The sequence below is a fragment of the Syngnathus typhle genome, linkage group LG19 (genome assembly GCF_033458585.1).
Source record: "Syngnathus typhle isolate RoL2023-S1 ecotype Sweden linkage group LG19, RoL_Styp_1.0, whole genome shotgun sequence".
Taxonomy (NCBI): domain Eukaryota; kingdom Metazoa; phylum Chordata; class Actinopteri; order Syngnathiformes; family Syngnathidae; genus Syngnathus; species Syngnathus typhle.
Window position 1 is genome coordinate 9,006,033 of NC_083756.1, and position 13,255 is coordinate 9,019,287.

Genomic DNA, 13,255 nt, shown 5'->3' on the forward strand with positions numbered 1-13,255 from the left:
ATTAAGCCTCAAACTATTTTCAAAGACATTCTTATCCTGAATTAACTACATAACAGTTACAGTTGTGTATGCAGTCCTACTTTTTAAAATGTATATTTGTGTGTGTGTTTCAACAATCATACATTTGGTGCAAACAAAAAAAGAGTTTTTTTTAAATACTTTGTTAGACAATTAAAAAATGCACAAACATGGAGTGTTACGTCTAATGTGGTTCGTGTGAGAACCCTAAAACGTGAAAGACGTACGAACGTCATCAAATGTTATGTATCACTATGAATGCCCTGACCTTTCTTTGCTGCTTTTTACTTAGTCTTTTTAAATGTATATTGATCGGTGTTGTTGTTTTTTAAGCTCAATTTTAGCGCATTTGAACATGTACAACGAACGTCACGTTCCTTTTGTCAAGCTAAGATCAAAATCCAATACGTGTGTTTTGTTTACACTGTAGCAATGTTTATTTGCACAGGGCCAATGTTAATCTTTTCCAATATCCCTTTCCTCTACTTTGTCCACTGCAGAGTGCTCGAGCTGTCTTTTACGACATTTTACGACAGTGCCGCGCGTGAATACGACGTCGTTGTCGAGTAAAGTGCGTCTCTTTGGAGCAGATACCGGCTGAGGGAGACGCAGCATCAGAAGATCGGGCTATAGATCGACGCCCGCTTGCCTACCCGGACCTTCCGAGCACCGCGCGTACCCAACTCGCCCGGATAGCCCGATGTGGACGCTGAGCTAAGTGAAGAAAGGGCCACGCCGGGGAAGGCAACTCGCGGAATTACCGAAGCCGAGCTCATCTGGAGTAGCCTAGTCGCCTCCCAAAGCGACGCTTACGCAAAAAGAAAAAACGAAGAAGTAAGCGGACGGACGACGCGTTTAAGGCCCTTAACAGCGGTGGGGGAAAATGGACTATGATTTCAAAGTGAAGCTGACCGGAGAGCGAGAGCGAGTCGAGGACCTGTTTGAGTACGAAGGATGCAAAGTGGGCAGAGGCACCTACGGTCATGTTTTCAAGGCGAAGAGAAAAGATGGGTGAGTACAGGAGGGAAGCAAGCGAGGCCTCCGTGCACGTCGACCCACATCTACCGACGCCTTATTCTGGGATTCCGTTGGGTGTTTTATTGGTATAGTTTTTGCAGACGCAAGAGAGGAAGCAATTGTGGCGGCTGGAAACACGCACCGCATATTTGTTAAAGCACTCACCTTTGTGTCATTTGGACACAAGTGCCAAAAACACACACAATTTGTCTACTTTGCACGAGTACACCTGCCACATCCAACGAGATTGAAATATTGTAAGAGGCATATCATTTTTTTTCTCAATTCAAAATTTGTCTTGAGATGTCTTGAGATGCCACGACGACTGGAACTTTCACAACTACTCGGGCGATGTGAATAACTTAAGTCAATTAGATCGACACACACCCAACACGCAGGGCTGCCTGCTGCCTGTACACTCACTACTATGTCAGGCCTCGCCTTCTGAAGCCATACATAATCAAAGTCACAGCTACAAAGTCAAAAAGTCAAAGTCAAAGTCAGCTTTATTGTCAATCTCTCCACATGTCACAACACACAAAGAGTAGAAACGGTAGAACGTGACGTTACGGCCCAAAGCGGACAAAAATAATACCAGCACTTCATATGCACTGAATTGTGTTTGTGCAAATGTGTGTAACATTGCGTCATTCAAATCGGCATGTGATCCATATTGTGCGTATTATCACAGCTTGAGACGTTTCTCACTCGCCAGATTGGCACAAATGACCACTAAAAAGCCTTTTAGGGATGTTTGCGTTGGCTTAGGGAAGGCTGCTGTTTATGAGGGGCGAGACACAAAGCAGGGCTTTATACGGGAACAGGGGAGGGGGGGTGGCGTGCCAATCCATTCAAGTGGGTAGTCTTGTTTTGTCCCCCGCCAGCTGCCAGACAGACTATTTTTCGCCAGCCTCAGAGGTGAGCTTGATTACACAAATCTGGAGGTAATGCAAGTCAGACCCCCACCCCCATCTTGTGCCAGATGCCAAGGGCTCCACCCTTACCCGCTTTGTGGTCCATGGTCCGGTGTGGATATTGCTCAGCCTCTCGTGTGTTCTTAGGAAGGACGATAAGGACTACGCCCTCAAGCAGATCGAGGGCACCGGCATCTCAATGTCAGCCTGCAGAGAAATCGCAGTAAGCAGCACATTGGCAAAATAGCCATTAGGACCGGAATCTGCTTCTTCCCTGCCTCTGACGTGGCGTCTGTCTGCCTTTTTTTTTTTTCTTCGCAGCTCCTGCGAGAGCTCAAGCACCCCAACGTCATCTCGCTGCAGAAGGTTTTCCTGTCGCACGCCGACCGCAAAGTGTGGCTGCTCTTCGACTACGCCGAGCACGACCTCTGGGTACGTTATGAATTGACATATGTGGCGATTTGTCCCAAAAGGAGTTAGTACTTATTCCTATTTTGTCTTGTTTTTGTCTTCCTGCAGCACATCATTAAGTTCCACCGAGCGTCCAAGGCCAACAAGAAGCCACTTCAGCTTCCCCGAGGGATGGTCAAGTCTCTGCTCTACCAGATCTTGGACGGCATCCATTACCTCCACGCAAACTGGGTCCTCCACAGAGACCTTGTAAGCCGATTGAAGGGGGGGCGGGAAGCGCAAACAAGGCAGAGTTCAAGCATCACTTTTGTCTGCACGTGATTAGTCACGGGTCTGTTGTCGTTTTATTTGTTGTTACATTGCGTTTCTATTTGCACCGTACAAATCAGATCATTCATTGTGCCGTGTTCCTACCGTAAAAGCGTTTAAAAATATCTCAAACTAGGCTAATCTTGTCAAGGGATTTGCATGGAAACCCTTTCATCGGCAGCTGCAGTTGTTTCATGTGTCCACTAGGAGGAGTCATGTAAAGCGTTTGTAATAATTGTCTCTTTTGCCTCCTCAGAAACCAGCTAATATTTTAGTGATGGGCGAAGGACCCGAGAGGGGGAGAGTAAAGATAGGTAGGTGTGATTTATTTGGATTTGGAAAAAAAAAAGTCTCTTGTTGTTTCATTCACGAGGGGGGATTCTATCGTGCAGCTGACATGGGTTTCGCACGTCTCTTCAATTCACCGCTGAAGCCTTTAGCCGATCTCGACCCGGTGGTCGTCACATTCTGGTATCGAGCACCCGAACTGCTGCTGGGGGCCCGGCACTACACCAAAGCCATCGGTGGGTAGGACACACGCACTCTGTTAAGTTCTCTCAACCCAACGTGTTCTCTGGCAGACATTTGGGCAATAGGCTGCATATTCGCCGAGCTGCTCACGTCCGAGCCCATATTCCACTGTCGGCAAGAGGACATCAAGACCAGTAACCCTTACCATCACGACCAGCTGGACCGCATCTTCAATGTCATGGGCTTCCCCGCTGGTGAGACACGGCAAGATGATAATTCTTTGCGTGTATCACAAGGAGATGGAGAAAGAATACCAAAAGAACATTTTGTAAGATATTTATTTCAGTCCAAAAAAGCCATCTCCCCCACTTTGGCGATTCATGTGCTGTGAGAGCGCTCGCACAAGTCGCAAGCAGAAACATCCACTTGATACGGGTTACTTGATTCCGGTTCAGTGAAGAAGCCCTCTTACTCTTGTTGCGTAATTCACCAATGAGTGAAATTGTCAAACCAAAGCATGTAGCCTGGATTTATACTGCAGGTCCAAGCGGCCGATTCACATTGAGCTACATGCGACCCATGTTGCCTTGACGCTCCTCCCCAAAAAATTGCATCGCTTTAACCATGCCCTTTAAATCCAGCCTAAAATGCTAATCCGAACTGGATAAGATGGAAGCAAGGGATGGGGAGAGGTGGTGGCTGTGACATCTTGTAATCTTTCCTTCATCTGACAGATAAAGACTGGGAGGACATCAAAAAGATGCCTGAGCACTCCACACTGATGAAAGACTTTAGGAGGAACACGTAAGTCTGGCCAGCTTGTTCCACTTCTTTCATACACTCACTGTGCTGGTTCCACATCCTCCCTCAGGTACACAAACTGCAGCCTTATAAAGTACATGGAGAAACACAAAGTCAAGCCAGACAGCAAGGCCTTCCATTTGGTGAGTGGCGGGCGGGCGAGCGACAAATTGTTGCCCCGGATTTCCCGCCTGATGTTTGCACTGTGATTGACAGTTGCAGAAGCTACTGACCATGGACCCCATCCGGAGGATCACGTCGGAGCAGGCCATGCAGGACCCTTACTTTTTAGAGGAGCCGCTGCCCACGTCCGAGTAAGTTTCATTTGATGCTCGCAAAATGAGCCCAAATAATCTTGTTTGTTTTTCTTCAGCGTATTTGCAGGCTGTCAAATTCCTTACCCTAAAAGGGAATTTTTGACAGAAGAGGAGCCGGACGACAAGGCGGACAAAGTAAGACCAGTGCCGTGCCAAATTGTAGCTTTATCGTATGAAATATTTGTATGCTTATTTCATATGCACGCTACACCTGAAAGAAATGTGACTATTCATGTTTTGCCAAATCGAGTGCGTGTTTGTTTGCGCCCGCAGAAGAACCAGCAGCAGCAGCAGCAGCAACAGGGAAACAACCACACAAACGGGGCGGGGCACACCGGCAATCCCGACAACAGCCACGCCCAGGGCCCGCCTCTGAAGAAAGTGCGGGTGGTCCCGCCCACCACTACCTCAGGCGGCCTCATCATGACCTCAGACTACCAGGTAGCCTCTCCTCCTCTCTTTTACCTGCTTATGCATCACACCTGGCCCCCAAAAGCAGGTGTCTGTTGTAGTACCAAGGCTGACCTGTGAGAGAGGCAGTGTGGTGTCTTTTGGCTGGGCCCAATAACTGCAAGAATGAAAACGTCTGTTGTGCTACCCCGCAGCGCTCCAATCCACACGCTGCCTACCAGAACCCTGGACCAAGCACATCACTGCCCCAAAGCAGCATGGGATACTCCTCTACCTCCCAACAGCCTCCGCAGTACTCCCACCAGACCCACCGTTACTGACCGCATCCGCACGTTGTCACAGCCACACACACACGACCCCACCCCCACCCATTACCCCCATTACGCCTGCCTGAAAGAATGTACTGAGGGATGTGGCGCGCCCCCTCTGCTGCGGTACCCCCCCCCCCCCCCCCCCTTCTTGTGAAGATTTACAAACAAACAGCCTAGCGCAAAGTGTTAGCCACACTGCTACATCGCAGAAAGCCAACGAGCGATGAAACACAGGGACGGGCGACGAGTCCACGCCCATGTCACGTCCTATGTGCCCCCCCAGCCAGCCGTCACTGTCAAAGCTCGGGACGAGACTGAAAAGCTGCTATTTGACTGCCAGCGTCGACAGATTCCACGTCGTCTCTTTCGTGGCGTGGGCGCCCTGCCCTCCCCGGGCGAGGACTTTCAACAGAGGTGCTGGGAGAATGGCGCAAGCCCACGCAACTGTGGTGGATTTCTGTTGTTGTGGTTGTTGCTCCGAAAGGAGAGAGAAAAAGTGACATTGATTTTAGTCGTTTTTAATTTAATCCGTTTTTAAGCAGCTTGACCAGCCCCATACGTAGAGTGGACATGAGAAGTCGACACACTTTGACTTTTTAGATCCACTTTGCGTAGGCCGTGGGCCTTTTCAAATCCAACCAATCGCATGGAGGAAGCCAGATGGAAATGCATTGTACTGTATTGTATTGAGATATTTTCCATGAAGCAAGTATCCTGACAATAAAAGCGAAAGCAGTCCTATTTTTGCTTATGTAAAAAATATCAACATAACTAGCGCTAATCCACCGTTGCCTTTCCGAGCTGCACGTCGCATTCACTCACAACAACCGTTTTTAATGTTTGACTGCATGTTCCTCCAGCATGGCCCTCACTTGAAATTTACAACTGCAGTCTATTATTTACCTATAATATATTAGAATTGGCATCTGAGGTCCCCTCTCAAGGTTTCTTAATAGCATCAAGGAGTCTTTCTACAACCTGCCCAGGTCTATTTAAATCCCATAGTAATCCTCTCAACTGTTTTTTTTTTTTCTCCACAGGATGCTGACTTAGCATATTCTGTTATGCACTCTAATACCGTCTCGTCTCAACCTTTATGTCATCGAATTTTAATTGGGACTGCAAGTACAATTTAGAAAATCTAAACAACGCCCAACCATACATCGACGCCCCTTTAATTGATATCCATGTCATTAATTTGCTACTCCGCATTTCATTGGCTGTTACAAACGCCCGTCATGTGTCAAAGCCTCCGATTCGAGCTCTCATTGGCTAGTAGGGCGTGTCCCTCTCCTCAAAAGATTCCCCCCCGGAGTGGCAAGACAGGCTGAGGGGGAAGGCGGGGAGGGGCGGGGGGGGATGCAATGTTAGGATGGCAGTGCTAATACGAGTATCTAACGGGACATGCGGACCGGCTGATTTTCTCTACTAATTCAACAATAGGTGAGGGCTTTATTATCGTTTACTTAGAAAAAACCGTCGTCTCTCTTGATTCAAAAAACGAAACGAGGGAATATTTCTATTTAATTGTCTTCTAACTCAAAAGTCGAACCATTGGACTAAGCTAGCTAACCGAGTGGGAGTCTCAGCAGCCGAAAGGTCTTCTCACAAATGGCCTATTTCTCGATCTGCTACCTTACTTCACGCGTATTTTATTGCCTCTTTGTTTTAGGTAGAAACGGGTGATGTAAACGCCCAAAACGGCGGCGTCCGGCTTTGAGTTCTATAGGCTGTGGGGATGTAGGGGTGCTTCCGATGAACAGATGTGGGTCAGCCCATCAGATACGGGAAGCGACGGTGCGGAACGCTGATTGATTGCGGTTGCCATTCATGTTTGCGTGCGTGCGTGCGCGTGCGTGCGTGCGTGCACGCGCGTGTGTAAGAGAGAAAGTAGTGAGTGCTACTGACTCAGTAGTACTGAGTAAGAGTATCGAATGTGAAGGCATGATGCGCATGTGACATTGCAAACAATAATGGTGGCAGAGAAAGCAATCAAGACATTGACCCATTGACCCTTCTTTAAATTGCTGTTCATCCTTTCTCAAGCTAAGTCATCCATGAAAATGCAAAATCTATTCATTTTCGGGGTTCGCAACAGAAAGTCAGTCTGTAACAAAGTTACTTTGACACTTAACTTAATTTGCCTATGGTAATACTAGTCGTATTAGCATTGGTCCTGTGGTTGTAGAACACCATTGCGCGACTTTATATCTTGGCAGTCTGTCACAATGACTATCCATCCTCTACTACTACTACTACTAAGAAGCTACGCTGTGCACCAACCCTATGATGAATATTTAATCACAGGTACAAGTTTTACAGCAGAAGTAGTGACATCGCCCACGGAGCAGAGTGGCAGTGACGTAATCTCCTATGCATTATTCACCAGATCAAAATATAGCCCAGCAGAGGCGACAAGCATGAATTAGCGAGCCCGCCGCTCTCACATTTTGACGCGTATGTTGACGAGGTGGCCATCTTGGCGAGGAAGCGGTCACCGCAGGGTCAGGCATGGTTAACACGCGGATTTGATATATCCTAACACAGCAAATGGCAGGACATCACAAAAAAATAACATCAATGGATAAATGAATGTATGTACATATTTTTAGCATCAGGCAATGAGTAGCACTGCGTGTGGCAAGCAGGCATGAATAATAAATACGATCCGTGTGGAAGTGATTCTCCAATAGCAAGTCGCAGGAATCTTCCCCAAATTGACCATGTATTACAAAAGTCTGAAAAGAAGGTTTTCAGAATGAAATAACAGCATTGAAATGAATGTAAGCAGTTAAAGCTGGTGAGAAAAGTGCCACGGGGTGTCTGGGGGGGAGGTTGAAGAAGAGGAGGCGGGGTGAGAGGATGGATGCATGGGAGAACTGCTGCGGTTGCCGTGTCAACGCAGCACCATTGTCCCGGAAACCTTTCAATGTGGCTTCCCCCGAGGTCCCAATTTCACTCATCATTCCTACACCCTAACCCCCCCCCCCCCCCCCCACCACCACCACCACCACCCTTACTCATCACGTCAACACACTAACGCTACACATCATTTTCCACTCAAACGCACTCTCATTCATTTAATGGTCCACCCTTCTTAGCCTTCCATTTTGTCTAATGCGAAGGAGGTCTGCTCCCCCCAGTCCAGCCGCCCCCCTCGCCATCACCACCAGCACCTCGCTGCTCATTATCTCGCCTCATTGATGTGATTGTCATGGGCGAAATGAAACACGCGCACACCGGTCAATAAGGTGTTGCCGCGAGCAACTGCTGACAGACTTGTGCAGTCTAACCACGTGATTTTTTTCTTTTTCTTTAATAGCTCTTTGTTTACCTCATGTCTTTTTAGCCGAATGCTAACAAACCAATCAGGACCCGAAATGGTCATTGAAATAATAATTTTCCTGGCATTATATTTCTAGTTTGTAGTTAGATTTTTGAAAGAGGTTTTCTCATAGGAAATAAGTTCAATAGATCCTATTGTTGACATGTTGCTCCAACGCCAGGTTCCGTGCTAATGGTAGCCGCACAGGTCCAACGTTAAGTGGCAATGGGAGTCTTTTGTTCTCCACTTGCTTGTTGAAGAGCGGACAAAACACAATTGTTTAGACGGGAAGAGCAGAGCAGAGGTGACACAGGCGGGAACAGGAAACAGGAATAGGCTGCCAAAATGGGAAAGCCGGTCGCTGATAAGATGGCCGGCCGCTCCCATGAACGTCGGGATTTCTCCCGCTACTATGGGAAAAAAAAAGAGTCACCGATCTGATCACAAGATGTATCCATCTATTTATTCGTTGAAGTGTAGTCGCTTGCTTTTGTACACGAGCTTTGTCCATGTGAGAAGAGCATTCTCGCTTTTCCCATCCATCAATCTGCGTTTGTGTCAAGTTTCCAGCTGGGCCGCCGACAGGCCGCCCTCGGATTAGCCAGCACGCTGCATCTTGCTATCGCTAATGCCTTAATCCTTATCGACGGTCGTCGTGCTTGGACCACCATCATATGTCATTTTATAGTCCCCCCAATTTGACGTAACGTTTTTCTTTGTAGCCAGCATTTTTTGCCGGAATATTGTGTCCCAATTCATTTTGGTGTCTTTCAATTTGATTGTAATCGTTTCTGTGTTACGTGTGTGTCCCCGACAGTGGTGCGTGGGTGGTTGGTTGTGAAGCGTCGCCATGCCGCTGGTCAAGAGGAACATCGAGCCGCGCCACCTGTGCCGCGGGGAGCTCCCCGAGGGCATCGGCAGCGAGCTGGAGTGCGTGATGAACAACACGCTCTCCGCCATCATCCGACAGCTCAGCAGCCTGAGTAAGACGCACACACGCACACACACACACACACACACACACACACAGAAGGCCACGGCTATCCACACCATGAGGGTTAGGAGGCTGGCAAATCTCCGACAGCTGCGTGTGTGCGTGTCTCATGGTGTGGTCATTCATGTCCTTTTTGTTTGGGAGCACTTGCAGCTGTGTGCGTTTATATTTACATTGACGCGCGCACAGTCGGACGGCATGCGTGGAAATGGTCCAGATGGGCGGTGGTGTCCGTAACACCCCCTCAGGGTGTGAGGTCAGAGTGGGAAGGGCTCGGGAAGATCCGGGATTCTTCCTTCCGCCAAATATTTTGTCCCGAAGCCCATCCTGTTAGCGGGAGGGTCGTAAATAAGCTTGGTATTTCCACTCCGGGCTTTACAGAAGCCCTGCCTGCCATTCAGTAACAAATGATTGATGTGTTTTTCTACGTTTATGTTTGACATCCCCTTTTTAAAAGCAAACAGGTGAGTATTAGCCTGTCTATGGCGTTTTGCATTGTGTGTTAGCAGCAAAGCAAAATGTCCTCTCACCCGTTCTTTGCGCGGTCCGTCAGGCAAACATGCCGAGGATATATTTGGCGAGCTGTTCAACGAGGCCAATACCTTCTACCTGCGCGCCAACTCTCTCCAGGACCGCATCGACCGGCTGGCCGTCAAGGTCACGCAGCTGGACTCCACCGTGGAGGAAGGTGAGCCGTCGGCTTTTTACCACCATCAACTGTCCATCCTTGAAACCGGGGAGCACATCATAGGCCGATTATTTAATTTAGATATATTATACGTATATCGCCGTATGATTTGAAATAAAGTGAAATGAATCCAAACATTCCTGCTCACTTGTTGTGTCCAGTTTCCCTGCAAGACATCAACATGCGCAAAGCCTTCAAGAGCTCCACTACTCAAGACCAGCAGGTGGTGTCCAAGAGCAGCGTGCCCAACCCGGTGAAGGAGATGTACCATTTGAGTGACAAGCCTCCACCACTCAGCATCCTCTCCTCCTACAGGTTGGACACAAAAAATCATAATAAAACTGTGAGCCTATGTTTGGAAGTCCAAGTGTGAAGGATGGGGGGGGGGGGGATGTAAACAAGGAAAATATTTGGTATGGACACCTGTATGCAGGGATGACAAGAAGGAAGCGCTCAAGTTCTACACCGACCCCTCCTACTTCTTTGACCTGTGGAAAGAGAAGATGCTCCAGGACACTGAAGACAAGAGGAAAGAGAAACGGAAGCAGAAGGTGCCAAATCAAGCAGTTATTCTGAGAGGACGATGAGCCCAAGTGGACAACAAGAACCCCATCAAATCTATTTCCACTCAACCCAGGAACAAAAGCGCTGCGTGGATGGAACATTGCAGAGGGAGGTGAAGAAGGTCCGCAAGGCGAGGAACCGCCGGCAGGAGTGGAACATGATGGCGCTGGACAAAGAGCTGAGGCCGGACCACCGTCACACCATACACAGAGACAGAGGCGCCTCCTCCGAAGGCTCCATGTCTCCAGAGAACAGGTAAGAATGGATGTGAGGACCCGAGACCGTACGGTGTGTACGAAAAGTCGATGGCTTCACCCATCAGGGCTCACGGGATGGACCTGCACCACTATCCTAACGCCATGAACCACGCCGGCCACGCCCACACCTACTCGGGCCCGCCGCCCAGCATGCTGGCCGCCCAGATGGCGGCGGGCCACGGCCCGCGCGCAGGAGGCGACCACGACGGCAGGGGCGGCAGGGCCAGGGCGGCTTATCAGGGCGGCACGCTCGGCCGCCCCCGCCAGCATCAACAGCACGTCCCGCTGCCTCCTCCGCCCGCCGAGGCCATGAACGGCGGCTCCGTTCCCTTGCCTCCTATGGACTACAGGTAGCATTTTTAAAACTTCTCGTAAAAGATGTGTTAGGAATGAAGCAACACCTGCAGCCGCTTCATTCGCTGTGTGCAGCCTGGATGGTTACGCCAACACGGGGCCTCCGCCCCCGCCCCCGGCTCCTCTCATCCCCTCGGCCCTGACGGCCTTCGCCTCGCCACCCGGAGGGCCCATGTCTCCCGGGGGCTACGCGCCGCCTCCTCCGCCCGTATGCGGTGGAGCGGCCGCCCCGCCGCCTCCTGGGCCTCCGCCACCACTTCTCCAAGCAGGCGCCTCCCACGCTATGGCGCACATGTCGTCGCCCGTGCCCGGGGAGAGCAACGTGGTCAACGATGCTCGCAGTGACCTCTTGGCGGCCATTCGTATGGGTATGTGCGCGCGTGCGTGCGTGTATACTATGGATGTACATTCATTTCACATTTGTCCTGCAGGCATCCAGTTGAAGAAGGTCCAAGAGCAGCAAGAGCAGCAGGCCAAGCGGGAGCCCGTGGGCAACGACGTGGCCACCATCCTGTCACGCCGCATCGCGGTGGAATACTCGGACTCCGAGGACGACTCTGAGCTGGAGGACAACGACTGGTCCGATTGAAGCGCGCCCGCACGCGCACGCACACACACACACACAAGCAAGCACTGTAATCACATGCTGTATAAGCTGAAGGGTCCACAAGCTGTAAGAAGCACTGTAAAGAAGTCCATATTCTGTAACCTTGACCACTCCCCGCAACTTTAACGTCTTGCTGGATGCTTTTCAAGCACCGTGAGGGACCCCCCCCCCCCTGCCTCCTTCCCCCCAGTGTGCCTGTTGTAATGCTGCACTCACACGTCTCGTATCATTTGATGTATATGCCACTTGTGTTAGATTCAGCTAAAGACTTTCCTCCTGAGCTAACCCCTTCCTTCTTTTTTTTACTCAACATAACAGCTATAGATCCCCAGCTACAGCACGGTTGGGCAACCTGTGGCGACAATGTGTTAATTCTGATCTGGAGCGAGGATTTGAACCAAATGGAGAGTGTCAGGAGTGGAGTTAATGCATCTGTACAGTTTGACCAGTAGAGGGCGCCTATGACTCTCATAGGACACTTGCTTCTACTCTGACCTTGTTGAGGTGAGTTCCTGTCTTTTGGAAAATCACCAAACTTTGTCCACAACTCGCACTCCTTTAGTGCTTAATTTTGACCCTAAATTTGCTACTTCAAACCAAAATGACCGAAGTGAAACTGTCTTCAGTGGGTTAAAGATTTAAAAGGGAAAGCATGTTCCAAAGACCAGATGCTTATAAAATAATCAACCCCACCCAGACGCAATGACGACAACTCAGATCTGTGTCATTGAAATGACACAAAATCTCTTGTAATTAGCCTCAATTCAAACCAAATTGACAGACTTTGTGTTTTTTCCAAGAATATTTTCACGAGACTTTTTGGACTCAAGTCCACCAAATCAAGTGAAATGAAACCATTTCTAAATGCATACTATAGCCCAAGAGGAATAGTTAAGCCTTAAAGGACCCCTGGAAATGTCCAGAATGACTCTAAAATGGCCGCATGCATGGATACATTTTGTTTACTGAAGAAAAAAAAAAAAAAGGTTGCCCAGCCCTGCTGTGAACAGCGAGGATGTAGATGTGATCAAAATAATTGACAGTCGAAGCTGTGTCATTTATACGGTCTAGTGTGAGCTTTGTAAAACCAGAGACTAATAATAAATAAATAAAACCAAAACATGAATGGAGCACACCGGCTGGCTGGCGACTCTCCTCACTGTCCGCTGCTGCCGTCACACGTACTGTACCTGGCTCCCCTGTTTCTATGGTGACGGGAGCAGAGTTGCCACGGCAACCGGATAGGAAGCAGGAGGGGGAGGGGGGAGTGAAGAAAACAGGCAAGGCGGGTGGGTGTCAAATGCACAGCACGTGTTTGTTTGCGTGTTTTTTAATAGAAAATTAACTAACCAAAGCAATAAAAAGTACAACTAGAACACTTTGGAAAAATAGACAGCACAGACTTCACACAATTTTCTTTTTTTTTTTTTACAGTTAAATTAGTGCATGTTGATTTCTCATTTTGCAGATACTTCAATTGTGCCAT

At 49.0% G+C, this 13,255-nt stretch overlaps 2 protein-coding genes across 2 annotated transcripts; both read left to right on the forward strand.

Annotated features, from left to right (window-relative positions):
- Nucleotides 1–477: 477 nt before the first annotated feature.
- cdk8 (cyclin dependent kinase 8) lies at nt 478–5,718 on the forward strand. The gene is made up of 13 exons (XM_061265838.1): nt 478–1,029; nt 2,097–2,172; nt 2,271–2,381; nt 2,469–2,609; nt 2,926–2,983; nt 3,062–3,193; nt 3,251–3,394; nt 3,875–3,944; nt 4,012–4,084; nt 4,158–4,255; nt 4,315–4,393; nt 4,532–4,699; nt 4,864–5,718. The coding sequence occupies exons 1-13, from the start codon at nt 902–904 to the stop codon at nt 4,987–4,989; spliced, it is 1,404 nt and encodes a 467-aa protein (XP_061121822.1). The 5' UTR covers nt 478–901; the 3' UTR covers nt 4,990–5,718.
- Nucleotides 5,719–6,278: 560 nt separating this feature from the next.
- Nucleotides 6,279–12,895, forward strand: wasf3b (WASP family member 3b). The gene is made up of 9 exons (XM_061265703.1): nt 6,279–6,423; nt 9,123–9,288; nt 9,853–9,987; nt 10,149–10,302; nt 10,421–10,538; nt 10,625–10,806; nt 10,874–11,158; nt 11,238–11,530; nt 11,594–12,895. Exons 2-9 carry the CDS (start codon nt 9,156–9,158, stop codon nt 11,749–11,751), a joined length of 1,458 nt encoding a protein of 485 aa, XP_061121687.1. The 5' UTR covers nt 6,279–6,423; nt 9,123–9,155; the 3' UTR covers nt 11,752–12,895.
- The last annotated feature ends 360 nt before the right edge of the window (nt 12,896–13,255 follow it).